This window comes from Oncorhynchus keta, chromosome 22, assembly GCF_023373465.1.
Source record: "Oncorhynchus keta strain PuntledgeMale-10-30-2019 chromosome 22, Oket_V2, whole genome shotgun sequence".
In the NCBI taxonomy this organism is placed as follows: Eukaryota; Metazoa; Chordata; class Actinopteri; order Salmoniformes; family Salmonidae; genus Oncorhynchus; species Oncorhynchus keta.
In genome coordinates this window covers 47,150,988-47,178,356 of record NC_068442.1, presented here as the reverse complement: position 1 = coordinate 47,178,356, position 27,369 = coordinate 47,150,988, and the positions used below count along the sequence as shown (strand labels likewise).

The 27,369-nt window shown below is 42.9% G+C and overlaps 1 protein-coding gene across 1 annotated transcript in view; it reads right to left on the bottom strand.

The window, feature by feature from the left end:
- Positions 1–1,107: 1,107 nt before the first annotated feature.
- ppp1r2 (protein phosphatase 1, regulatory (inhibitor) subunit 2) overlaps positions 1,108–27,369 on the bottom strand; it is a 33,111-nt gene continuing 6,849 nt past the window's right edge. Inside the window, exons 2-6 of the mRNA XM_035799194.2 lie at positions 24,046–24,153; positions 23,294–23,374; positions 10,159–10,253; positions 7,999–8,169; positions 1,108–3,574 (exon numbers count right to left, since the gene is read on the bottom strand). Coding sequence (XP_035655087.1) covers positions 3,561–3,574; positions 7,999–8,169; positions 10,159–10,253; positions 23,294–23,374; positions 24,046–24,153 — 469 coding nt within the window. The 3' untranslated portion in view covers positions 1,108–3,560. The remainder of the gene's footprint in view (positions 3,575–7,998; positions 8,170–10,158; positions 10,254–23,293; positions 23,375–24,045; positions 24,154–27,369) is intronic.

The following is a 27,369-nucleotide window of genomic DNA, read 5'->3' as shown; positions in this document are numbered from 1 at the left end:
TGCCTCAATACTCCCCCTTCCTAAACCCCATAGAGGAGTTTCTCTCTGCGTGGAGGTGGAAGGTTTCTGACCAGATGTCCTTACTGAATGCCATAAATGCGGGTTGTGGAGACACTTCTCCTGAAGACTGCCAGGGTTGGATTTGACTTTCCATTAGATATTTTTCCAAGATGCATCGCCAGAGAAGACATACGATGTGATGAGAACTTGGGGCCAAATGCAGGAGGGAGGGAGAACTAGAACTCTCACAGAACTGTACAAGTATGTGTGATTATACTATACATGTTTGTTGTAATAATTATTGCAGCCTTAAAATCTCGGGAATTTGTTTTGTTTCAACTTATTTTTCCACAAGTAAATTACTATATGCAAAGATATAGAAACAAAAATCAAGTGTATTTAAGCAAATTGCTGCATTTCTGATGAATTCTTGTTACATACTTTACAGTCAATAAAGTGAATAAGTGTGATTCTATAATGAAATACTGATGCGAAAAATCATAGAAACTTCTAAAGATAAAAGTTAATCATTTATGTAATGCTCCCTGTTAGTATTTCTTAGGTCCGTGTGTTATGAGTGACAATGTATGCTTTCTGCGTGAGAATTATTGCCAGTGTTATGGTTGAACGAGCTTATTTTGAGACATGTATGAAGTGTTTTGAGTTAATTTTGGAGGTGAGCTTTGGCCAAAATGCATGTTGGTAATGCAGACTGAAGAGTTTTGAAAAATTGGCTTCAGTATTGACGGACGCTTGTTAGCAACTGAAAAAAAAACAATAAGAAAAAAAATAATGAGTTTAAATATTTCTTTCAATTAAATACATCTACCCTTAATTTCTGTATCATACCTCATCTAGTTGCCAATGGATTATTCTAATACAAAAGGAGAACGTATATAATATGAATCCACAGAACTAACAGCATGGAGTAATAGCACCTCTCAACATGAAGATTTGATACTATTGCCATCTAGTGGCCATAGAGAAGTACTGCGTGATCTGTTAGGCGTAGGTACACTGGATCAAAAACATGAACCGGAGAATAAATGGCGTTCAATGGTATTACATTCTACTTCCACATAAAAACACCAAGCTCATAAGCAGACGCTTCATAAACAGCATCTTTTAATTATGGGAGACAAAAATACACACATCCTTATGTTTAAGAACTTGCAAATTTAAAGATACAAAAAAAAAAAAAAAAAAAATCAAAAGTCCATTATTTGGGGACAAATTATCACGAGACAGAATGTTAGTCCACTGTCCAACGTAAAGAATGAAAATATGGGGGAATATAAGCAAGACAACAAGTAGCCAGTAGAGTCCAAGCCTTGAACTGCACAGGGAAGAACATGAGCATAGCCTATTCATTCACAATACACATAAATACATCATATAGGCACATTTGCCTTGTAATAACCACCCCGGCTTAATGTCATACAAGTTGATTCACAGACAACCTCATCCTTTTGTCTTAAGTCCTGAAAATTGGAAGAAAAAGACTATCTTCATAGTAATAACTCTTAATTGTTATTGACTTTGTTTGTTTTTCTCCTATGTGCCTTGCCTTATTATTTGGATAATAGTAGATTTAAAAAAAACAAAGAGCAAGGAGGATAGTGGGAACAGTCAGTGTTTCAATCAGTGTTTCCTGTGGATGTGATGCTGTAATTTTCAAAAGGAATCCAGCACTGCTGAGCTTTTGAAATCGTGAGGACAGAATCCAATGGATGGACACCTAGCTTATATGGTCATTCAGTCCCCAGAATTAAAAGGGCTTGGTAGTCTAGTTCTGAGATGAAATAAACCACCTCTACATGCCCTGATAAAACAAAAAAAATGTTTTGTAAATGTGCTCATTCAGGAAGAGGACATCAAAACTCAATGTTTAAGACTTCATTTATCACTGGAGAACAGTGGTTCTCAGAGGTTCATGTAGATTGATGTGCCATAGAGGCAATAAATACACAGTAACCAACTGTCTTGGTTGCCCAGATATCACTCATTTTGTCCGCCAAGCTAGCTAGCAGATTACAAAAGTTAACGGGAAGCAAAAACTAAAAATCAAATCAACAACCTCACAATACCATACCTTTCATACAGAATGTAAGAGTGAACATAATATCAACTACATGCCAGAAATCTTTCCGTTCATGCAGCCAATCAACCCATAAACCCCCAAAAGTTCTACTGCAGGATGTTAAGTAGTATTATTGACATTGTACAGGAAACAGTCCTGGAGTATTTTCCTTAGTGTACACTGTAGCAAAATGTTTTGCAATGAAAACAAGCATTTCTTATTGGATAAAATGCAAGTCAGTCCCTCGCTGTTTTGGCCCGTTTGGTTACTAGTGAATACACCCCTGCGTATCAGTAGTACAAACCCTTCTCTGGGAGCTTCCCTTCCCAAACGTTGTCCTTCTTATTATCTTCGTGAGCGAACATGGCATGAGTGCTGATAAGCACAAGGCTTTAGTAGCCATGCACAATACAGCTGCGTCCCATTGGTATAACGGCAAGCCTGGACATCTCCATTTTAATTTGCAGATGTCCTGTGAGAAATGCCGTTATTATTACGCTGTTTTATGGTTACTTATCACAACGCAATCCATAATAAAATGGTAATTTTATTGCATGAGAATAAATTGGTTTTGCTGTCAATTCCAGTAGCCACCCTATTAAGATGGTACCTTGTTGGAAACATATCTTTTCCCATTAGTCAGTGGACATGTGTGTTCTGTACCAAATATCCTATAGTGGGCGTGTATATATTATGTAGGACTGAAATGCTGGTCACCTTGGACATCGAGGTGCCTTGCGGGCTGGTTGTAAATGTTAAGTTTGCTGTTCCTATCTCCACACCAAACAAACCTACATCCAAGATCAGGGGAACGGAGGAGAAGACAGACAAAAACCCAGGACAGAAGCTCTCTCACCAAGGTTTCTTCAACGACGGTTATGTTGGTAGTTAGTTCAAATTAAAAAGAAAAACAGGTACGGGTACAGGGGAAACTAAAGACAAAAAAATAAATAAATAAAAAATCCTCCTACCACCATCATCATCATCATCATAATTATCCACCACTTCCATCCAATGGGTGCTGCTGCTTTTTTACGAAGTGGGGTTTCCGACAGCTTTTGCCAGGGGCTCAGGAGGAGCCAGGACAGTCGGACAAAGAAAGACAGACAGACTGCAGCTAGCGAGCGAGCAGGTGAGTGATTGAGCAAGGAGTGAGGCAGGAGTCCTCACTGATAATAACAGTCTGTTATAACAGTCTTTAGGTCTCGGATCCTATAGGTCTGGTTTCCTTTGAAGTGACGGCAACTTTTTGAGAGGGACTCTTTCGCAACGAGGAGAAGTGACCGGCAGGGTCGATATGCTTTGCATTGCAGTGTTTCTGGGAAATATACACGTGTGTGTGGGGGGGGGGGGTTCGAGGTGAGGTTATGAAGCGGCCTGCTCTATGGCCCAGCACATGTAGCAAAGTGTCTCTTTTGAATGTTTTATGAGAGCCGAGACACAAAGGCTGGGGACAGGAGAGGTGGCGTGTCCTCCTCCTCTAGGAATCCAGAGCTGCAATCCAAAAAGAGAGGACATGTGAGTGACAGCACCATATGCATTAATTCATTACAACAGTAACTGGAACAGAGAAACAACAAATGCAATTTGGAAGGCCTACTAAAATCAGGGCATGGTAACGTTTATGTGGAGCTTTACACATATCTAACCCTTTCAGAATCCAACTGCCTTTCTAGAAGGTTCCCCATGCATGTACGCTAGGGCATAAGTCTTAAAACCAAGAGAACATTTATCATTTCCCCCTGTTTATATATTACTACTTCAGGCTACAGGGTAATGAAGTCTCTCCACAGCGTACTCAGTGCTTCCTGTGGTCCTGTATGTCTCAGTTGGTAGAGCATGGCGCATGCACCGGCAGGGTTGTGGGTTCGATTCCCGGTACCACCCCTTGCGATAAAGAAAAACGTCTGCTAAAACATATGATATTACTCAGCAAGGCTTGAAGGAAATCCGAGTGCTCGACTGAGGGACATTGAAGCAAATAAATTCTCCCAGGATATACAGTGGGGCAAAAAAGTATTTAGTCAGCCACCAATTGTGCAAGTTCTCCCACTTAAAAAGATGAGGCCTGTAATTTATCACACTAACTCAAATCAAATCAAATTTTATTTGTCACATACACATGGTTAGCAGATGTTAATGCGAGTGTAGCGAAATGCTTATGCTTCTAGTTCCGACAATGCAGTGATAACCAACAAGTAATTTAACTAACAATTCCAAAACTACTGTCTTATACACAGTGTAAGGGGATAAAGAATATGTACATAAGGATATATGAATTAGTGATGGTACAGAGCAGCATACAGTAGATGGTATCGAGTACAGTATATACATATGAGATGAGTATGTAGACAAAGTAAACAAAGTGGCATAGTTAAAGTGGCTAGTGATACATGTATTACATAAGGATGCAGTCGATGATGTAGAGTACAGTATATACGTATGCATATGAGATATATAATGTTACTTACCCTACATTATTCAAGGTAGCATTGTTTAAAGTGGCTAGTGATATATTTACATCATTTCCCATCAATTCCCATTATTAAAGTGGCTGGAGTTTGGTCAGTGTCAAAATGAGAAAAAAAAATCCAGAATATAACATTTTTAAGTGGGAGAACTTGCACAATTGGTGACTGACTAAATACTTTTTTGCCCCACTGTACATACATGGTAATAACAGAAAAGCAAGAGCACCGAGATGTCTGCACAGTGACGTTTGTTCACTACAAACGAAGTAAACTGGGCAAGAACATTTTTAAAAAGCTCAGCGAAAAGAGTGTGGGCGGGGAATAAGTTGGAGAAAGAAAATGCTTGGCCATGTCATGGCGTGATTGACCAATAAAGGCTCGCTATAGCTTCCAGCCCGTGATGGATTGGCTATTGATTCTTAGCACGCTCTCAGCTTGCTGCAGTAAATGTTATACAAAAACACAATCAACCATTTTCTCTCTTTCAATGGATATCGCCAGAGTGTGATCCCAATGTTCATTTTCTGACTAGTCCTGTCCTAAGGTTTCTGAGAACCCCCATTTGTCTTACCCAAAGTATCCAGAGGTTAAATTTAAGACTTCAGACCTTGCAATACCATTTGAGTTCTTCGCGCACCACACTCCTAATATTCCTCTCAAGAAATGAGCCAATGTTGTCAAAGAGTAGTATTTGTAGAGCTGGCTCTTTCACCGAAGGCTATAATCTACATAGCTCATATTTACAAGTAGGTGTGCTATTCTAGCAATGAGCATTCTCCTGTAGTCTAGCGGTGTGGGAGGGCTCTTTCACCAGTGCTATTCTAGCAGTGAGCATTCTCCTGTAGTCTAGCGGTGTGGGAGGGCTCTTTCACCAGTGCTATTCTAGCAGTGAGCATTCTCCTGTAGTCTAGCGGTGTGGGAGGGCTCTTTCACCAGTGCTATTCTAGCAGTGAGCATTCTCCTGTAGTCTAGCGGTGTGGGAGGGCTCTTTCACCAGTGCTATTCTAGCAGTGAGCATTCTCCTGTAGTCTAGCGGTGTGGGAGGGCTCTTTCACCAGTGCTATTCTAGCAGTGAGCATTCTCCTGTAGTCTAGCGGTGTGGGAGGGCTCTTTCACCAGTGCTATTCTAGCAGTGAGCATTCTCCTGTAGTCTAGCGGTGTGGGAGGGCTCTTTCACCAGTGCTATTCTAGCAGTGAGCATTCTCCTGTAGTCTAGCGGTGTGGGAGGGCTCTTTCACCAGTGCTATTCTAGCAGTGAGCATTCTCCTGTAGTCTAGCGGTGTGGGAGGGCTCTGGACGGACCTCTTCCAGTGGCAAGCGAGACATGAAAAAGAAAAAAGTTTGCCATGTCATCTAACATGTTCAGGCAATGCATGATGGATATTTAAAATAGGATCCATTATAATCAGATATCTTGTTTGTCTCTTTAGAGATTCATTTGCCTGCATGTTTTTTTTGTACATATTGATCTAGGCTATGCCCCATATCACTTACCACCGGAGGATGTGGGAACTCAAAACACATTAGCTAGATTGCTAACTCTAAATAGGCTTTGTTCTGCTGGCACATCATCTCAATGACACTCTGTAAAGTGGTATCATTTCCTCTATATATTGACAATTGAAAAATGCACATGTCGTGCAAACAACTAAGCAGTGGCACAAACACCATAGTCATCTCCGTCGCACTTCCTAAGACCGTTCAAAACAAAAATTAAATACATTAAGGTTATTCATTCAAGACCAAAGCTGTGTAGTCGAATACCCATACTAACATACTGTATACTACATACTTAATGAGTATATACACGGCATACTATTAGTATACTGTAAACCAACTGTATCCTTTCAGTTGAACATACTAGCTTCGCCTATCTACCGGAAGTTGATGCTGTTCCTATGCAACCTCTTTGCTAGCTTGTTAGCATAATAAATTACTAGCTAGACATTTTACGATTTCGGGTGTGTTCGTAAATTCAATCTGGAGATCGCTCTGGTCGTTCGTAAATTCAATCTGGAGAGCGCTCTGGTCGTTCGTAAATTCAATCTGGAGATCGCTCTGGTCGTTCGTAAATTCAATCTGGAGAGCGCTCTGGTCGTTCGTAAATTCAATCTGGAGATCGCTCTGGTCGTTCGTAAATTCAATCTGGAGATCGCTCTGGTCGTTCGTAAATTCAATCTGGAGAGCGCTCTGGTCGTTCGTAAATTCAATCTGGAGAGCGCTCTGGTCGTTCGTAAATTCAATCTGGAGAGCGCTCTGGTCGTTCGTAAATTCAATCTGGAGAGCGCTCTGGTCGTTTGTAAATTCAGAGCGCGTCGCTCTTGGAGCGCTTCACTGGACGCTCTGGCCGAAGAGTAGGGTTGATCGAGTTCTGACCTCACAACAGCAGTCAAGCGCCCAAGCTAACTGGCTAACGTTGCCTAGCTATTTCCAGACAAATGAGAGAACACATTATCCATTTTACCCACCCTAGCTGGTTAGGCAGTTTATGTTATCCAGATTGTTGGTGCTTGTAACTGTGCTGTTGGCAACAATTTAATTGCAGACATTTACTGGCCCCGGCCATATTCAACGGGTGTAAACTCATCAGTTATTCTGCACTCTGGCACACTCAGACAACAGTACTCTGAAATCGGAGTAGATAGCCAGAATTAGCCATGTCCATGGAGAACGCACAACGACTATACCACTTAGCTAAGAATGACGTGAATAATCAAGTCAATGAACGTTGGGTAGTTAGATTATAGTCAATATACTGCCTGGCAAGTTCAATGTATTAGTAACCAACTAATGTTAGGTAACTAACATTCCGGCGGCAGGTAGCCTCGTGGTTAGAGCGTTGGACTAGTAGTAATGTTGCAAGATCGAATCCCCGACACGACAAGGTTGAAAAAAATATATTTTTAAATCTGTCGTTCAGGGGCAGACCAAGGCAGTCAACCCACTGTTCCGAGGTCGTCATTGAAAATAACTATTTGTTCTTAACTGACTTGCCTAGTTAAATTTTTTAAAAGGTAAAATACATATGTATTTTTTTAAATAAAAAACATACTGCTGTAATTCGTAAGGACAGCGTAGCTAACAAACTGTCAGCCAACCTAACGTGTAACGTAACTGATTTGAAAGGTAACTACTTCATTACAGTGCTCAACATTTGTCATAATTAGTTAAAGTAATGAATTTGTATGCGCTCGGACTTCGACTGAATATTTTCCACCATTTTCTTCAAATATGGTGGATACTTCGTATTTTGGCGAATTTAGTACGACATCCGGGAACTTTTGGCATACCAACTATATCCATACTATGACCAATAAGCATACTATATACTCAATTCACGCCACAAATAGTATGGTTAGTATGAGTATTTTAACACGGCACAATAGTTAAGGACCTGCATACACCCTGCTTACCGTCTTAAGGTTTGAGTATGCCCGTTTGTCTTACCGTCATGCGGGGGATCTACAATAAAGTCCTCTGTTTCCATGTCCTCCTTCATCTCCTCATCCTCATCCTCTTCTTCCGCCTGTTCGTTGGCTATGAGTTGTCGGGCCATCCTGATGCTGAGGCCCTCGTTGTAATGCATCTTCCTCATCATTTCAAACTGCTTCTTTTTCGCTGATGGGGAGAAAGAGAGGTTTCAATTGCTTTGGCAATGTAAAACATATGTTTCCCATGCCAATAAAGCCCTTTGAATTGAGGGGGGTTGAAAGAGAGAAAGAGAGGCTAGGAGGAGCCACAACTCAGACACATAATGTAAATATCCTGATTTCCAGTCTGTGGAGGAGACAGTGATACATAGTGAGTTACTTTAGTAGAGGCGAGGATGGCGCATTCAAAAGCTAAAAGGAAAAAAAAATTGAGGTTTTAGTTGAACCGGGGAGAGTTTTAACATGCTTGTCCTCAAAATGGCGGTTGAAGGATCAATAGACCATAAACAAACTTCCCTGAGGATCCTTCAAGGACATGGTTCTGAGATGAAACCGTCAAAATAACTGCTTTCTAATTCCAGCAATCAATCTACTACTACACAAATATACCTTTTATACCAATACGTTTCAGTCAACGTTTTTGCCACCGTTTCTTTATATCAAAACAACACCCGACTGAACAGTAGTCCAGGTGTGTCAAACCTCGGGCCTGTGGGACCTGCCTTGTTGATAGGGCTGTACTTCTATTTCTGCCAACCGATCTAGTCACGATTGCTGTAACATATTTAATAGTCTCACCATTAGCCAACTTTCTACTCAACAGAACAGGAAAATACAAGGTAATTACATACAAATTATTTACACGTAGGCTAGGGCAAGCCGCTAATCTAGTGTAGTGTGGTCCTTCTGTAGCTCAGTTGGTAGAGCATGGCGCTTGTAACGCCAGGGTAGTGGGTTCGATTCCCGGGACCACCCATACGTAGAATGTATGCACACATGACTGTAAGTCGCTTTGGATAAAAGCGTCTGCTAAATGGCATATATATATATATAGTGTAGTGAATGTAAGAATTTAAAAGGAGTGGAAAGTCTATTGATGAAAGACATTTAGAACATGCAGCTGTCAGGTTATCATGACGACGGTTGCAACAGGGTCAAAGTTGAACGTTTCTTGCTCCTTCCCCGCAAAAGTAATGGTGGCTATATGAAAAGTAAAAGCCGACGAGCTAAAAAAAATAAATAATAAAATAACATGTTTACAGCCAACATACCAGGAACCCTTTCTGAAAGCAATAAGAGACATTTTCAAAAAATGACTTGCAATTGCAGCAGTACACGAGAGGCTTATTTTTAGCAAACAATAGCTTTGGAGTGTGAAGCAACAACCTTGAGGGACATTGTTACATGGAAACTAGGTGGCAGAGAGGATGTGACACAGATTTCAAATTTGGAAGCCAATGTCTGGAGGCTTAGTGATGTCACATTAGTACAGTCTCATGGAGTAACAGTGTGAGGTTAGGGGGACAGCTGGCTCAATGTGTTGGGGATGAATTTTGTTACTACTAGTAGTCAAGATCACTCCAATCAATCAATTCCCTTGCTGATTGTTCGAAGCACACTACTTCAAATCCAGGTCACTCATAATTTAGAAAATCAAAAGATGATCTAATATTAAATACATGTTGTGTTCAGTTGATGGCCCGTCTAACTCTGAAGAATAGTATGTATGAAGGTCAGCAGGTCTCATATACAAATATATTATAGGTGGTTTTTTTATTTATTTTTAGAAACCATTTTTTTTTAAACGGGTAGGATTCTAACTCATAGCAACACTAAATCTATGAGAGTATGTCGGGACACACATTTCAGTATTTGGGGAGAATTTACACGTTAAGCTCTTGCTTTCCCCTTTACACCAGAGATAAAAATGCAGGAAAGCGAGGAGAGAGACAAGTGTGTCTGGAGCCAAAATGGACTACAGTCAATTGGAACAGTCACCGGGAACAAGCTCCGTTTGGACCGTCGGCAGTGCCCGGGGCTGCTGAGCTGAGAGAATCCGTTATCAGGCACAGAACGCTTGACACAACACAAGGAGAGGTCAGGGAAAAGTCAGGGCCTGATGCCCAGTGGGAATAGGGATGTGAGGGGGTGAGAGGAGGACAACGAAGGGGGGCACCTTGAGCCTCTGGGGTTAGTTCATCCTCTTCCTCACTGCTCTCCTCCTCTTCCTCTCTCATGAAGCGAGGTTCTGTTCCTTCTGCTGCTGTCAACCTGGGGGAGAAATAAGTGAGAAAGTGTCTAAAAAAGACAGAAATAAACATGTGCAGGGGAAGTAGATGTGGCCATCAGCACACGTGAATCAAAGTCAACCCTCCAAGATCAATGTCCACATCCCCACGGAAATCTAATTACCAACATGTACGTGTTCATGAGGGTCTCACATTAAAACAGAAGGGTCATATAAGTGTGTTGTCATTACTGTAAGGACGCTACAGAGTCAGTTTAAGCTAGAGATATTTAATTTGCATTGGATGAGTCTCCAATCCACCACATCTGCCTACGTAATACTTCTGAGGTAAAAGGTGACAGAGCTAGAGCGGTGTTTGTCAGACCATGAGACATCCCGAAAAGAAAAAAAATAAATTAGGTCTCACAAAATCATTTGTGGCCTACAAACTATTATGACCCCTTTACGGAAAGATGACTCTCTCGAACACGATGGTGTTCTCCGTTTCACTCTACGACCCCCCACAAGCGTCTTGGGACTTGTCTGAAGGTGGTACCAACTCTGCCAACTCGTCTCTGTAGCGTCCTTACAGATTTGGCTACACAGTAATATGACCCCTCTGTGTAAAAGGTGAGAATCATGAACATGTTGGTTGTCGTGCACTAGGACACACAGATCTCACGACTGAAGGTTCCCCGGTATCAGTTGAAATATTTATAGAAATATATATGGGAGACTGTTTAGTGTAAAAAATAAGGGTTTAAATAGGTTTCCCGATCTTTCAGATATAGGACAGACAGTTCAGAACAAACTACCGTTCCATGTAGTGAATATGTTATTCAATGGGTTTGTATGAGCTAATAGCAGCAAGGCCAAATAAAAAATGTCAAATCATTCTTAAAATATATATTTGTATACTTCAAATGGTCAAAAATCAAATAGCAAAATGATCCTAGCAAAATTATCCTTGGTATCAAAGACCCCTTAGACAGGGCCTATATTCTTATGGGTGAAAATGCAGTACGACACAGGCGCACACCCTAGAGGAAGTCAGATTCACACTGCTTGTATTAAGTCAGTGCTTTGCTAATTCCCTTATTTTCCACCAGCTGAATCAGGCAAACATTTTCCAGTTGCGTGACCTTTCACGCCTTCAGACAAAACCATTCAATTCTTTGCCTCAAAATAAAAAAATCTGGGTGAAGTTTGGGATATGGCACAAGAATCTGACTTTTGACTGTGAAACACTTCTAAAATAAAATGTTGTCCTTAATTAACATTCTTGTTCGTGAAGGCCAGAAGAGCTTGAGTCAGACAATATCATAGCATGATTATGAGCTTCTATATATCTATGAAGTTCCCTACTGGAAGAGGATGAGCATCCCAGTAGTCACGGTCACAACTTTTCCTGGTCCACATTCACTTTCTACATTACTTTTTAAAGGAGGAAGAGCAGAATTATTTAAAAACAGGCCCTGGTTCTCTTGGAGAGGGATACAGATGAGGGCAGGAACAGAGTGAGACGAAAGACAGAATAAGAAAGGGAGGGAGAATAGAGGGGGAGAGAACGAGTAAACGCAAGAGGGGAAGGAGGAAGGGAGTAAGGGGAAAGTAGAGAGAAACAAAACGAGTAAGAGAAAGAGGGACAAAGAAAATGAAGGAGCGAGAGACCAGGCACTAGCCATTTTAATAGGATGAGGTTGAACAATGGTACACTGAGTGAAAATAAACAATGCCTTCAGATAGAGTTTCAGGCCGGAGCAGAACAATCCTCTTCACTTATTTACTGTCATCCATCTCCACAACACCAGGCTTTTGATGTGAGTAGACACGAGCAATGCGCATACAGGCCCAGAGCATAAACAGACATTTCTTTCAAGCCTAGACCAGACCCAATATGATTGCACAATAGCCGACCAGACGGCCACTGATGTAATACTTCAAACAGCGTCCTTTAAACCTTTCCAAGTACTTTTATTTCCTTGAACAGCAGCCATGATATCCTGTGTCTTGTTCTGACGATGGCGGTGCATTAAGTTTGACAGTTGAGGGAGAAACGGACTGAATAGTCAAAACAAACATTATTTTAGAAGTGTTGGTGACAAAGCCGGAAAAATGTTTAATTTGTAGTGTCACGCGACGAATACGGTGTTAAATATGTAATACTGAACTCCGTGGTCTTTATCGCTCCAACTAAATGGGGGATATGCAATGTGCAGCATCCGTTGAGACGGTTAAGTGTGTAGGCCTAGGATAGATCATTCATTTCAATGTAGAAATAAATAACCGCGATAAGACGATTGTGGACTACAGGACACGGAGGGCCAGACACATCGACAGGGCTGTAGTGGAGCGGGTCGACAGCGTGTTCACATTACTAAGGAATTAACATGGTCCACACACACACACACACACCAACACCTCTCCCTATGGAGGCTGAAAAGATTTTGCATGGGCCCCTCAGATCCTCAAAAAGATTTTTAGCTGCACCATTTGACGGCATCTTGAATGGCTGCGTCACCGCTTGGTATGGCAACTGCTTGGCATCTGACCGCATGGCGCTACAGTGGGTAGCTTCCTGCAATCCCAGACCGCTATACCAGGCGGTGTCAGATGAAGGACCTAAAATAAAATAAAAAAAGTCAAATTGTCCAGCCACCCAAGTCATACTGTTCTCTCTACTACCGCACGGGAAACAGTAACAACGCACTAAGTCTGGAAACAACAGGACCCTGAAACAGCTTCTACCCCTAAGCCATAACACTACTAAATAGTTACCCAAATAGCTACTAGGACCATCTGCATTGACCCTCTTTGCACAAACACCTTTGACTCATCACATACCCTAAATCAACTGTTAATCCTGTTGCCTAGTAACCCCTAGTCACTTCACTCCTACATATCTTGGCTATATACGCAGGGTACCAGTAGCGAGTCCATGTGCAGGGGTAGGAGGTAATTGTAGTAGATATGTACATATACAGTGCCTTCAGAAAGTATTCCCACAGACTTTATCCCCCCAAAAATTGTTAGACGATGTAAAATGTTTTCAATTGAGATTATAGTCACTGGCCTACACATAAAACCCCATGAGATAAAAGTGGAACTTCAGTGCATTCAGAAAGTATTCAGACGCCTTGATTTTGTTACGTTACAGCCTTATCCCCCCTCCAACAATCTACACACACGATACCCGATAATGACAATGCAAAAAAAAGTTTGTCACATTTACATAAGTATCCAGACCCTTTACTCAGCATCAAGTCTTCTTGGGTATGATGCCACAAGTTTTGGTGCACCTGTATTTGGAGAGTTTTTCCCCTTTTTCTCTGCAGATCCTCTCTAGCTGTCAGGCTGGATGGAGAGCGTTGCTGCACAGCTATTTTCAAGTCTCTCAAGAGATGTTAGATTGGGTTTAAGTCCAGGCTCTGTCTGGGCCACTCAAGGACATTCAGAGACTTGTCCCAAAGCCACTGCTGCGTTGTGTTGGCTGTGTGCTTAGGGTCATTGTCTTGTTGGAAGGTGAACCTTCGCCCCAGTCGGAGGTCCTGAGCAGGTTTTCATCAAGGATCTCTGTACTTTGCGCCGTTTATTTTTTCCCTCAATCCTGACAAGTCCCCAGTCCATGCCGCTGAAAAACATCCCCACAGCAAGATGCTGCCACCACCATGCTTCACCGTCGGGATGGTGCCAGGTTTCCTCCAGACGTGACGCTTGACATTCAGGCCAAAGAGTTCAATCTTGGTTTCATCAGATCAGAGAATTATGTTTCTCATGGTCAGAGTCCTTTAGGTGCCTCTTCGCAAACTCCAAGTGGACTGTCATGTGCAAGTTACTGGAGGAGTGGCTTCCGTCTGGCCACTCTACCATAAAGGCCTGATTGGTGGTGTGCTGCAGAGATGGGAAAACCTTCTAGAAGGACAACCACCTCCAGAGGGGAACTCTGGAGCTCTGTCAGTGACCATCGGGTTCTTGGTCATATCCCTGACCAAGGCCCTTCTCCCACAATTGCTCAGTTTGGCCGGGCAGCCAGCTTAAGGAAGAGTATTGGTGGTTACAAACTTCTTCCATTTAAGAATGGAGGCAACTGTGTTCTTGGGGACCTTCAATGCTGCAGAAAATGTTGGTACCCTTCCCCAGATCTGTGCTTCGAAACAATCCTGTCTCGGAGCTCTACGGACAATTCCTTCGACCTCACGGCTTGGTTTTTGCTCTGACATGCACTGTCAACTGTGGGACCTTATATAGACAGGTGTGTGCCATGTCCAATCAATTGAATTTACCACAGGTTGGGTAAAATCAAGTTGTAGAAACATCAAGGATGATCAATGGAAACAGGATGCACCAGAGTCTCATAGCAAAGGGTCTGAATACTTATGTAAATGTATCCATTTTTTGTTAATACATTTGCATACTTTATTATTATGGGGTATTGTATAAATTGAAGAGGATTTTTTTTATTTAATCCATTTTAGAATAAGGCTGTAACGTAACAAAATCTGGAAAAAAGTCAAGGGATCTGAATACTTTCCAAATGCAATGTTTTACACATTTTTTACTAATGAATAAAAATGAAAATCTGAAAAGTCTTGAATCAAGTGTCAACCCCTCAGTTACTGCAAGCCTAAAGATCAGGATGAAACATTTACTCATTTTGGATGGTGTATGAATACACCCAGTCCCTACAAAGATACAGGACTCCTTCCTAACTTAGTTGCCGGAGAGGAAGGAAACCACTCGGGGATTTCACCACGAGGCAGTTAAACTTTAATGGTTGTGATAGGAGAAAACTGAAGATGGATCAACATTGTAGTTACGACACAATACTAACCTAAATGACAGAGTAATACTGCAAAGCATGTGGCAAAGCAATTCATTTTTTTAAATGAATACAAAAATGTTATGTATAGGGAAAATCCAAAACACATTAGAGTACCACTCAACATATTTTCAAACAGTGGTGGCTGCGTCATTTTATGGGTATGCTTGTAATCGTTAAGGCCCAGGGAGTTTTTAGGGATAAAAAATAAATAAAACGGAACTAGGCAAAGACAAAATCCGAGAGGAAAACAGAGTTCAGTCAGCTTTCCACCAGACACAGGGAGATGAATTCACCTTTCAGCAGGACAATAACCTTAAAACACAAGGACAAATCTACACTGGAGTTGCTTACCAAGCCGACAGTGAACGTTCCGGAGTGACCAAGTTATTTTGACATAAATCTACAGCAAGACCCGAAATGACTGACGAGCAACGATCAGCAACAAATTTGACTGAGCTTGAATTCAGGCTGTAACACAAAATGTGGGATAAGTCAAGGGGTATGCATAGTATCAGAAAGCACTGTATATGTATATATCTACTTCAATTGCCTCCAACCCCTGCACATCGACTCAGTACAGGTACCCTGTGTATTATAGCCAATTTATCGTTACTTATTGTGTATTTATTCCTTGAGTTATATTTTCAATATTTTTCCTCTGCATAGTTGGGAAGGACCCGTAAGTAAGCATTTTACTGTTAGTCCACACCTTTTGTTTACGAAGCATGTGACAAACACATTTTTATTTGAAAATGTCGAAAGAGGCATAACACAAGATAAGGCTGCGTGTAACTTAATTATTCATTTCCATTTCACAGGTTTAAACCAACCGGACAGGTCGAGTCAACGCTGCAGGAAGTAAACTGATCCAAGTCTGTAATCGCCTCCCGTTACATTGTCCTCATTCCCTTGGATTCGGGGTTGATGGGATCTATTGAGTGGCACTTATTGATCCAAGCTGTTTCATTGAAACAAATTCCTGGGCGCAGATCCATCTAACACCATTACGTGATGTTTAGCCAATACGTTCCACTGGGGGGAGATTAGGACAAGAGGTAATATCAGTGAGGTTAGAGATAGTTCTGTGCCTTGAGCATCTGTGGCCTAGTAGTCAACACCGGGATGAAAATGTCCGAGAGAACAGATACCAGTGAAGAGACACAAGGGCTTACTCACTCCCCTCTAACCCACATGCATTAATCACGCTGTCTGAAACACAAAGAAAACACTCAGTGCATCAGTAGTGTGATCACATTGAGGGATAAAGGTAACACTGAGATGAATGCAGTCGTCCAAGGCAGAGTGAGGGAATAGAAACACTTAGAGTGGACACAGCGCTTGCAATGCCAGGGTCGTGGATTCAATTCCCGCATGGGACACATATGCCCCAAAAAATATATACACACACACACTAGATAAAAACTGCTATAATGGCATGTTACTTACACACACAAAGGGCTGACCTCCCTGCCTGTTAAGTGGGTATAAAAATGTGTGGTAACAGAACATGTGACAGACCTTTGCCTCAGTGGAGTTTGGCCTTCAGGCTGTGACGGAGCATCTGCTCCACTCTATGATGAGGGCTAATGCTAAAGCAGTAGACTGGCTCCTATTGCGTCACTACTGAAAATCTACAGTGTTATCATAGCCATGCCCCTCTCTCTCTCGCCGTGTTATGGGATATAAGGTACCAGTTACAGATGCACAATTGAGAGCATCCTGTCGGGATGCATCACCACCTGACACGGCAACTGCACCGCATCGTAACTGCAGGGGTTCCCCAGAGGGTGGTGCTGTCTATACAACGCATCGCTGGGGGGGAATACCTGCCCTCACAGGAAACCAACAACACCCGATGTCACAAGAAGGCCAAACAGATCATCAAGGACATCGACCACACGAGCCACGGCCTGTTCACCCCGTTATCATCCAGAAGGCGAGGTCAGTACAGGTGCTTCAAAGCTGGGACCGAGAGACTGAAAGGAAGCATCTATCACTAGCCGGCTTCCACATGGTTACGCAACCCTGCACCTTGGAGGCTGCTGGCCGATGTACATAGACCTGGAATCACTAGTCACTTTAAAAATGTTTGCATGCTGCTTTACTCATCTCATACTGTATGTTAGTCAATGCCACGCCGACATTACTCAATATAATATTTATACAGTACCAGTCAAAAGTTTGGACACCGACTCATTCAAGAGTTTATTTTATTTTTACAATTTTCTACAGTGTAGAATAAAAATGAAGACATCGAAACCATGAAATAACACATGGAATCATGTAGTAACCAAACAAAGTGTTACAGTGAGGGAACAAAGTATTTGATCCCCTGCTGATTTTGTACGTTTGCCCACTGAGAAAGAAATGATCAGTCTATAATTTTAATGGCAGGTGTATTTGAACAGTGAGAGACAGAATAACAACAAAAAATCCAGAAAAACACATGTCAAAAATGTTATAAATTGATTTGCATTTTAATGAGGGAATCAGCAGGGGATCAAATATTTTTTCCCCTCAATGTAGATCAAAGTAGATGTCATATTTGAGATTATTCAAAGTAGCCACTCTTTACCTTGACTGCTTTGCACACTCCTGGCCTTCTCTTAACCAGCTTCATGAGGTAGTCACCTGGAATGCATTTGAATTAACAGGTGTGCCTTATTAAAAGCGCATTGGGGAATTTCTTTCCTTCTTAATGCGTTTCAGCCAATCAGTTGTGTTGTGACAAGGTAGGGGTGGTATATAGAAGATAGCCCTATTTGGTAAAATACCAAATCCATATTACAGCAAGAACAGCTCAAACAAGCAAAGAGAAAACGACAGTCCATCATTAGTTTAGAACATGAAGGTCAGTCATTCTGGAAAATTTCCAGAACTTTGAACGTTTCTTCAAGTGCAGACGCAAAAAGATCAAGCGCTATGATGAAACTGGCTCTCATGAGGACCGCTACAGGAAAGAAAATTACAACCCAGATAAATACTTCAGAGTTCAAGTAAAAGACACATCAACTGTTCAGAGACCGTGTAAATCAGGCCTTCATGGGTCGAAATGCTGCAAAGAAACCACTACTATAGGACACCAAAAAGAAGAAGAAAAGAGACTTGCTTGGGCCAAGAAAAACATGAGCAATGGACATTAGATCAGTGGAAATCTGTCCTTGGCCTGATGAGTCCAAATTACAGATTATTGCTTCCAACCGACGTATCTTTGTGAGACGCAGAGTAGAACGGATGATCGCTGCATGCGTGGTTCCCACCGTGAAGCATGGAGGCGGTGTGATGGTGCTATGCTGGTGACACTGTCCGTGATTAATTTAGAATTCAAGGCACACTTGCCACCACAGCATTCTGCAGTGATATGCCATCACATCTGGTTTGCATTAATTGGGAGTGTAATTTGTTTTTCAACAAGACAGTAACCAAAAACACACCTCCAGGCTGTGTAAGGGCTATTTGACCAAGAGTGATGAGTGCGACATCAGATGACCTGATCTCCACAATCACCCAACCTCAACCCAATTGAGATGATTTGGGGTGAGTTAGATAGCAGAGTGAAGGAAAAGCAGCCAGCAAGTGCTCAGCATATGTGGGAACTCCTTCAAGACTGTTAGAAATGCATTCCAGGTGAAGCTGGTTGAGAGAAAGCTTTGTACACTCTTGGCAGTCAATTCAAATGGTGGCTACTTGGAAGAATCTAAAATATATTTAGATTTGTTTAACACTTTCTTGGTTATTTCTAGGGATGCACGATTATAGTCGGTGAACATATCGGAATCGTCCGATATTAGCTAAAAATGCCAACATCGACCCAATGTCTAGTTTAATGCCGATGTGCAAAACCGATGTCAAAGCTTACGTGCATACCTATATAACACAGATAAGAACATCTGTGTATAACGTAGGTACATAACGTAACGACACCATGTAAAATGTTGCGCTACACAGCATTCCTAACCTAGCCCGCAATGACTGGTCAATCCACACCGCAGACAAGCCGAGCAGTCATTTGAAAGTAAGAACATTTCAGCGCGACAACCCAAAGGCAAAATCCATTATCGCCAAGATAATTGGCCTTGACAATCAACCGTTCTCTGCCGTGGGTGATGTTGGCTTTCGCCTGGTCTAGCACATTTTTTTTTGATGGGTACTATTTTTCAGATGTTGCCCTACCAGAGTTACACAGTAATAGAGTCTCTGCTGTTAGCTTCACGACTGACATTTAGACCAGCGATGTCAGCCCCATGAGCATGCAGAGTCTGACAGCACAGTGGGTCATCGAGGATTTCATACTGAGGAAAGTCGTATTGCGTTGCTCATGAATATGCTGGTTGTCATACCGCTGCTGCCATTTCAAATGGCACTTGAGGACATGTTTTAAACATGAACACACTAGCTCAGTCCATTCAAACAACTGACTGGAGAAATAAGCTCATCAACTGTGCCTGCAGCAGACGTGATACCCTCGGTCATGGCAATGAAACGCCTGCTCAAAACTGACAGGGATGTAAACAAAATGTGCACAACATTTGAGATAAGCTTTATGTGCGTATGGAACATTTCTGGGATCTTTTTTTTCAGCTCATGAAACATGGGACAAACTTTACATGTTGCGTTTATATTTTTATTCAGTGTAGACTTTGTATTCAAATTCCTAATTCTAACGCCGCCGATTCTGTCATGACAGTGGAGTGCGCATGCCCATTCTGACGTCGCCAATACTAAGATACACTCTAGTTGCTAGCTAACTGGTTAACGTTAGATGGCCCCTTTTCCCGACGAGGTGGATGCTTTTACTGGCCCACATTGGCGAATTAAACAGTTGCCCTTGACAACAGTTTGCCCTAGCAACAAAACTGCCCACACAGGCTAGGTGTCACCACCATGCTCGATGCCATGTACAAGGACCGCTACTTCGATGCAGACAAGAAACAGGGTTTACGTGAAATGTTACATACACAGCTGGACAAGATGGAAACGGACACAGTGACAGTGCGCACCAAGGAAGAGGCCTCGGACAGACAGTGCTGAAACTTCACTGCTTGACATGTATGATGCAATCCTGGTTGAATGAAACGATTGAACAACGAAACAGCACAGTAAGTAAGTGAAAGAAATATGTTTTGATTATGTTTTACTGGTAATGGGGACATGAATAAATGCCAAAAAAATAACAATTTGGTCAGTGTGGTGTGTGTAACCTTTATTTAACTAGGCAAGTCAGTTAAGAACAAATTCTTACTTCCAATGGACGGCCAAACCCGGATGACGCTGGGCCAATTGTGTTGATTGATTGATGTGATACAGCCTGCATTCTAACCAAGGGACTGTGGTGACGCCTCTTATTTATCCATTATTTTACTGGGTAAGTTCACTGAGAACACATTCTCATTTGCAGCAACGACCTGGGGAATAGTTACAGGAGAGAGATGAATGAGCCAATTGTAAACTGGGGATTATTAGGTGACCGTGATGGTTTAATGGCCAGATTGGGAATTTAGCCAGGACACCGGGGTTAACACCCCTACTCTTACAATAAGTGCCATGGGATTTTTAATGACCGCAGAGAGTCAGGACACCCGTTTAACATCCCATCAGAAAGACGGCACCCTACACAGGACAGTGTCCCCAATCAATGCCCTGGGGCATAGGGATATTTTTTTAGACCAGAGGAAAGAGTGCCTCCTACTGGCCCGCCGACACCACTTCCAGCAGCATCTGGTCTCCCATCCAGGAACTGACCAAGACCAACCCTGCTTAGCTTCAGAAGCAAGCCAGCAGTGGTATGCAGGGTGGTATGCAGGGTGGTATGCTGTGTCAGCAGCAGTGCCTTAGACTGCTGAGTCCATGTGTGTGTTAACTATTAAACTGTACTAGAATGCTTAAAATGCTGCTAAAATTTGAGATAACCGGCTTTGAAAATATCAGATATCGGTATCAGTCAAAAATGTAATACCGGTGCTTCACTAGTTATTTCATAGTTTAATGTCTTCACTATTGTTCTACAATGTAGAAAGTAGTAAAAATAAAGAAAAACCATTGGAGAAGGTGTCCAAACTTTTGGCTGGTACTGTAGGTAAATAAACAGGGTATCAGTTACTGGAAGTGTACCACACACAATGTTTGAGTTTGGAAAGAGGCTTATCTTAACGCAGTGGACTAAAGCACTGCATTGCTAGAGGCGTCACTACAGACCCTGTTTCGTTTCCAGGCTGTGTCACAACCAGACGCGATCGGGAGTCCCAGAGGGCGGTGCACATTTAGCCCAGCATCGTCTGGGTTAGAGAAGGCCGTCATTGTAAATAATTATTTATTTTTTAACTGACTTGTCTAGTTCAATAAAAGGTTACATTTAAAAAAATAAATTAAAAAACATTTTAAAAATCTTGGGACTGTAGGCTAATTGAGAGTAACAGTGGATGCTTGGGGAAAATTACTTTTCCTTTTGTCAAATGGAGCTGATGGGATAAGGGTTTTTGATGGCAGAGTTCAAATGGATTACATTTAGATTTGAGTCATTTAGCAGACAATCTTCACCAGTGAAGCTTACCGTTAGTGCATTCATCTTAAGACAGCTAGGTGGGACAACCACATCTCAGTCATAATAAGTACATTTCCTCAATAAAGTAGCTGTCAGCAAAGTCAGTGCTAGTAGGAAAAAAATATAAGACAGTTTAAGTTCACGAAAGGCAAGGGTGTTAATTTTAGATTATTTATTTATTAAATGGGGGGCGATTTCACTTCTGCAGTTTTACCTCTACTGTTAACTCAACTGCTGAGACCATCTTCTGACAGCTGATCATTCAATTTAACCAAGATCAACATTCCCTCTATACTCAATGTTATTGGGGGGGGACATGCCCTTGACGTCAAATAGTGAGAAGTATCCAGCTGTGTGCAACCAGTAGGCTTTTGTGGGCCTGGTGTATCGCGTGAGTCATTGGCTTTATTCCAGGGCGTCACTGTGCTGTGCACATACCAGTCGGCGCACTAACGCTGGTCCAGGGTGTTGCGTTAACCACCGTTGCTTTAACAGCTGTCTAGCACAAACTCTCCCTAGCACACGCTAGCTAGCACAAACTCTCCCTAGCACACGCTAGCTAGCACACGCTAGCTAGCACAAACTCTCTAGCTAGCACAAACTCTCTAGCTAGCACAAACTCTCTAGCACACGCTAGCTAGCACAAACTCTCTCTAGCACACGCTAGCTAGCACAAACTCTCCCTAGCACACGCTAGCTAGCACACGCTAGCTAGCACAAACTCTCTAGCTAGCACAAACTCTCTAGCTAGCACAAACTCTCTAGCACACGCTAGCTAGCACAAACTCTCTCTAGCACACGCTAGCTAGCACAAACTCTCTCTAGCACACGCTAGCTAGCACACACTACCAAGTACCTATCGTCTAATTCTAAATGTAATTTCACCACCTGTGCTGTTGGTGGCGGTAACACACCATCTTCTCTGGCACCATTCAACATCCTGTCTGAGTTCGTATGTCTCATAGCATCTGTGGCGTAAGAAGGCTTCTGCTGCAGCCAGACCCTAATTGCAAATAGTTGAAATCCAGATGAGTACATTCTGTTATACAGCGTGTTCAAGCCGTAACTCCATACGAAGTCTCCCCCACCGTCAGTCTCATAAGACCAAGACTTATCAAGATGCTATGTTTGAGTTCCATCACTACCCTTCTCATACAGCCCTGATACATTTAACATTCCAAACCTTTGAGTCCAATAACTTAACTTTAGGCCTCCTTCCCCCTCCCAGACCTATCCAGTCAGTGATGACCCTGCTTCCCCCTCCCAGACCTATCCAGTCAGTGATGACCCTCCTTCCCCCTCCCAGACCTATCCAGTCAGTGATGACCCTCCTTCCCCCTCCCAGACCTATCCAGTCAGTGATGACCCTGCTTCCCCCTCCCAGACCTATCCAGTCAGTGATGACCCTGCTTCCCCCTCCCAGACCTATCCAGTCAGTGATGACCCTCCTTCCCCCTCCCAGACCTATCCAGTCAGTGATGACCCTCCTTCCCCCTCCCAGACCTATCCAGTCAGTGATGACCCTCCTTCCCCCTCCCAGACCTATCCAGTCAGTGATGACCCTCCTTCCCCCTCCCAGAACTATCCAGTCAGTGATGACCCTCCATCCCCCTCCCAGACCTATCCAGTCAGTGATGACCCTCCTTCCCCCTCCCAGACCTCTTCAGTCAGTGATGACCCTCCTTCCCCCTCCCAGACCTATCCAGTCAGAAATAACTTACTTGGAGGCCAGGTCACCCACAGTGGGCAAGTTGACCTCTGAGTCGCTGTGCGCCCCTTCATCCTCCTCGTCCCCCACCATCCTGAGGAAGAGAGAAGGACAGAACAGTGTGTCACAACGGTGACCTTCTATGCAGCGGCCTTGGAGATTGGGTTACGTGCCAGTTTAGATGGCCCACCCCACCTACGCTTTATGCAGACTAGGCAGAAACTCATCCACACGCACGTACACACACTGAAACTGCACTGCAAAAATTGAGGTGCCCTGTGAGAGCAGGCCAATCTGCTATCAAAATTGTATCTAATCCGGTGTGCATATTCTCTACACAAATTAGTCTCTTTTCTACGTCACATTAGTCTGGGATCTCGGGACTGTTCACACACATTATAAAAGCAGGATGAGGCCAAACTTACCAGAGCAGAGTTTCTTCTCAGACCAAGTCAATCACAAATCTCTGTTCTCAACAAATGTGTATATGTGACTCGAGAAAAGTAGTTTGTCTTTTGGGTTTCCCCAGGCCAAGAATATGTAGTGTGAAAAGTCCAACTGTCATTTTCACATGTAATAGGCCTAACTAATTGAATAAATTAATACCATTATGAGGTATTCGTAAACAAAAAAAAGTTGAAAACTGGTAATACTGGATAACATTGTCTATGGGAAGCCATTTTGACAGTCGCTGGGTAACTTTGTCCTTACCTGTTCATGAGAATGAATTGCATCGTGCTTTACACATTGAATGGGGCAACTCACCTGTTGTAGGGCGTGCTGGGCTCGTCGATCTTCATCAACCCATAGTCCTTGTCTGCCGGGTGGTACGTGGCCAGGATGTTCATCTCGTCCCATTTCTGTGACTTCTTCCTGAAAAGAATGAGTCCAGAGATGAGCTCAGGGTAGTACTAAAAACCAACCAGATATTACCCTAGAGACCTGGCAGATTTAATCTAGGACTACACAGTGACCCAGTTTTCACTCCCGTAGTGTATTTCGGGAACAAAAACAAGGCAGCAATTAAAAAAAAAAAGGGGTCTTATGTACAATTAAATGATTAATTGTTGGGAAAATGACAGTGGCCCCGTACAGAGGTTGGTCACTTCACCTTCAGCATGATGCTGAGGCTGATCAAGCGAGTGAGTGTGAGTGGTTGGGTTGAAATGCTTCACGAATGTACTTTCCCCAGGTACAAATTGTAGGCTCTCTCTGGGCTTCTGGCTAGTTTGCGCCTTCAATAAAATCGATGTCTGGATTTGGAGACAGTGCCAAATACAGCCGTTAAACTGTCTCTGCTGGCGCGCCCCCCTCCCTTTGTCAAAGTAGCCAGCCTCCCGGACGTGTTTATGGAGGCAGAGGCCTGCCATCATGGTAGAGAGGGGCGGCGGGGGGGGTGATAAATCTGCCCCCTGCTGCAGTAATCCTGCAGAGCCATCGCTAGCTGCTCACACACACACGGGTGCTCAATAAGTCAGGCACACAGCAGGCAGTTTGACTGTCGATGGCACTGGGCTAAATCAATGGGAGACGTGCCCTGTACAGCTGTGTCTCACACTAAAATGGCACATCATGGGATGAGGCACATATCAATACTGCTCAGTCAGGCTTGCTGAGGTAGGCCGGCTCTTAGCCACTGTTTCACAACATATATAACCCATGGGATACATGTAAGAAACCAATGTAAGCTAGTGAAGACAAAACATAAAATGATATCATTACATTAAACTGTCAGAGACATACAGTGAGCTCCAAAAGTATGTCAGTGAGACATGTTTTGGCTCTGTACTTCAGAAATGATATAATGACTGAGGTTAAAGGGCAGGCGGTCAGCTTTAACGTTTTCATCCGTATCAGAGGAACAGTTTAGAAATTACAGCACTTTCTGTACATAGTCCCCCCCCCATGGTAGGGGACGAATGCACTTACATTCAGCAACAACAAAAAAAGTCCTGTTTTCAGGACCCTGCCTTTCAAAGATAATTCGTAAAAATCCAAAAAACTTCACAGCTGTTCATTGTAAATGGTTTAATCACTGGTAACCATGCTTGTTCAATGAACCATAAACAATTAATGAACATGCACCTGTGGAACAGTCGTTAAGACACTAACAGCTTACAGACGGTAGGCAAGTAAGGTCACAGTTCAGAAAACATAGGAAACTAAAGAGGCATTTCTACTTACTTAAAAACACCAAAAGAAAGATGCCCAGGGTCCCTGCTCATCTGCGTGAACGCGCCTTAGACATGTTGCAAGGAGGCATGAGGACTGCAGATGTGCCCTGAGTCCCTGCTCATCTGCGTGAATGTGCCTTAGGCACGCTGCAAGGGGCATGAGGACTGCAGATGTGGCCAGGGCAATAAATTGCGATGTCCGCACTGTGAGACGCCTAAAGACAGAGCTACAGGGAGACAGGACGGACAGCTGATCATCCTCACAGTGGCAGACCACGTGTAACAACATCCGAACATCACACCTGCGGGACAGGTACAGGATGGCAACAACAACTGCCCGAGTTACACCAGGAACGCACAATCCCTCCATCAGTGCTCAGACTCTCAGCCTATTGCGAACAGAGGCTGGACTGAGGGCTTGTAGGCCTGTTGTCTGGTGAGGACCCGCCTATCATCACCTTCAACAACGTCGCCTATGGGCACAAACCCACCGTCGCTGGACCAGACAGGATTTGCAAAAAGTGCTCTTCACTGACGAGTCGTGGTTTTGTCTCACCAGGGGTGATGGTCGGATTCGCGTTCATCGTCGAAGGAATGAGCGTTACACCGAGGCCTGTACTCTGGAGCAGGATCGATTTGGAGGTGGAGGGTTCGTCATGGTCTGGGGCGGTGAGTCACAGTATCATCTGACTGAGCTTGTTGCCATTGCAGGCAATCTCCTCCCTCATGTGGTACCCTTCCTGCAGGCTCATCCTGACATGACCCTCCAGCATGACAATGCCACCAGCCATACTGGTCGTTCTGTGCGCGATTTCCTGCAAGACAGGAATGTCGTGTTCTGCCATGGCCAGCGAAGAGCACAGATCTCAATCACATTGAGCACATCTGGGACCTGCTTTATCGGAGGGTGAGGGCTAGGGCCATTACCCCCAGACATTTCCGGGAACTTGCAGGTGCCTTGGTGGAAGAGTGGGGTAACATCTCACAGCAAGAACTGGAAAATCTGGTGCAGTCCACGAGAAGGAGATGCACTGCAGTACTTAATGCAGCTGGTGGCCACACCAGACTGTTACTTTTGATTTTGACCCCCCCTTTGTTCAGGGACATATTATTCAATTTCTGTTAGTCACATGTCTGTGGAACTTGTTCAGTTTATGTCTCAGTTGTTGAATCTTATGTTCATACAAATATTTACACGTTACATTTGCTGAAAATAAAACAGTGAGAGGGCGTTTCTTTTTTTGCTGGGTTCATATGCATCTTAAAGTAGTCACAAGTTTAGCATTTGGTCCTATATTCATAGCAAGCAACGATTACATCAAGCTTGTGACTCTACAAACTTGTTGAATGCATTTGCAGTTTGTTTCAGATGATTTTGTGCCCAATGTAAATGGTAAAGAATCTATTGTAAATAAGAATAGCATGTTTCTAAACACTTCAACATGAATGTTGAAGCTACCATAATTATGGATTATCCTGAATGAATAATAACAATAATAATAATGATGAATGATAAATTCAGAGGCATAATTATCATAACCAAACAACAACAAAAAACACTTCCCCGTTACTGTTATGGTGAGAGGTTAGCATGTCTTGGGGGTATGAAATTTGTGCATGTGTATTTCTCATTCATCATACGTAATCATGGTACACTTCCACATTAATGTAGAAGTGTTTAGAAACATATTATATTCTTATTTACAATACAAGTGACTCTAAAATGACAAAATACATTACTTACAATGAATTTCTATTGGGCACAAAATCATCTGAAACACAACCAAAGACAATCAGCAACTGCATCCAACAAGTTTGGAGAGTCACAAGCTTGATGTAATCATTGCGTGCTATGAATACGAGATGAAATGCTAAGCTTGAGAACACAAGTGAATGGCCCAATACTTTTAGTCGC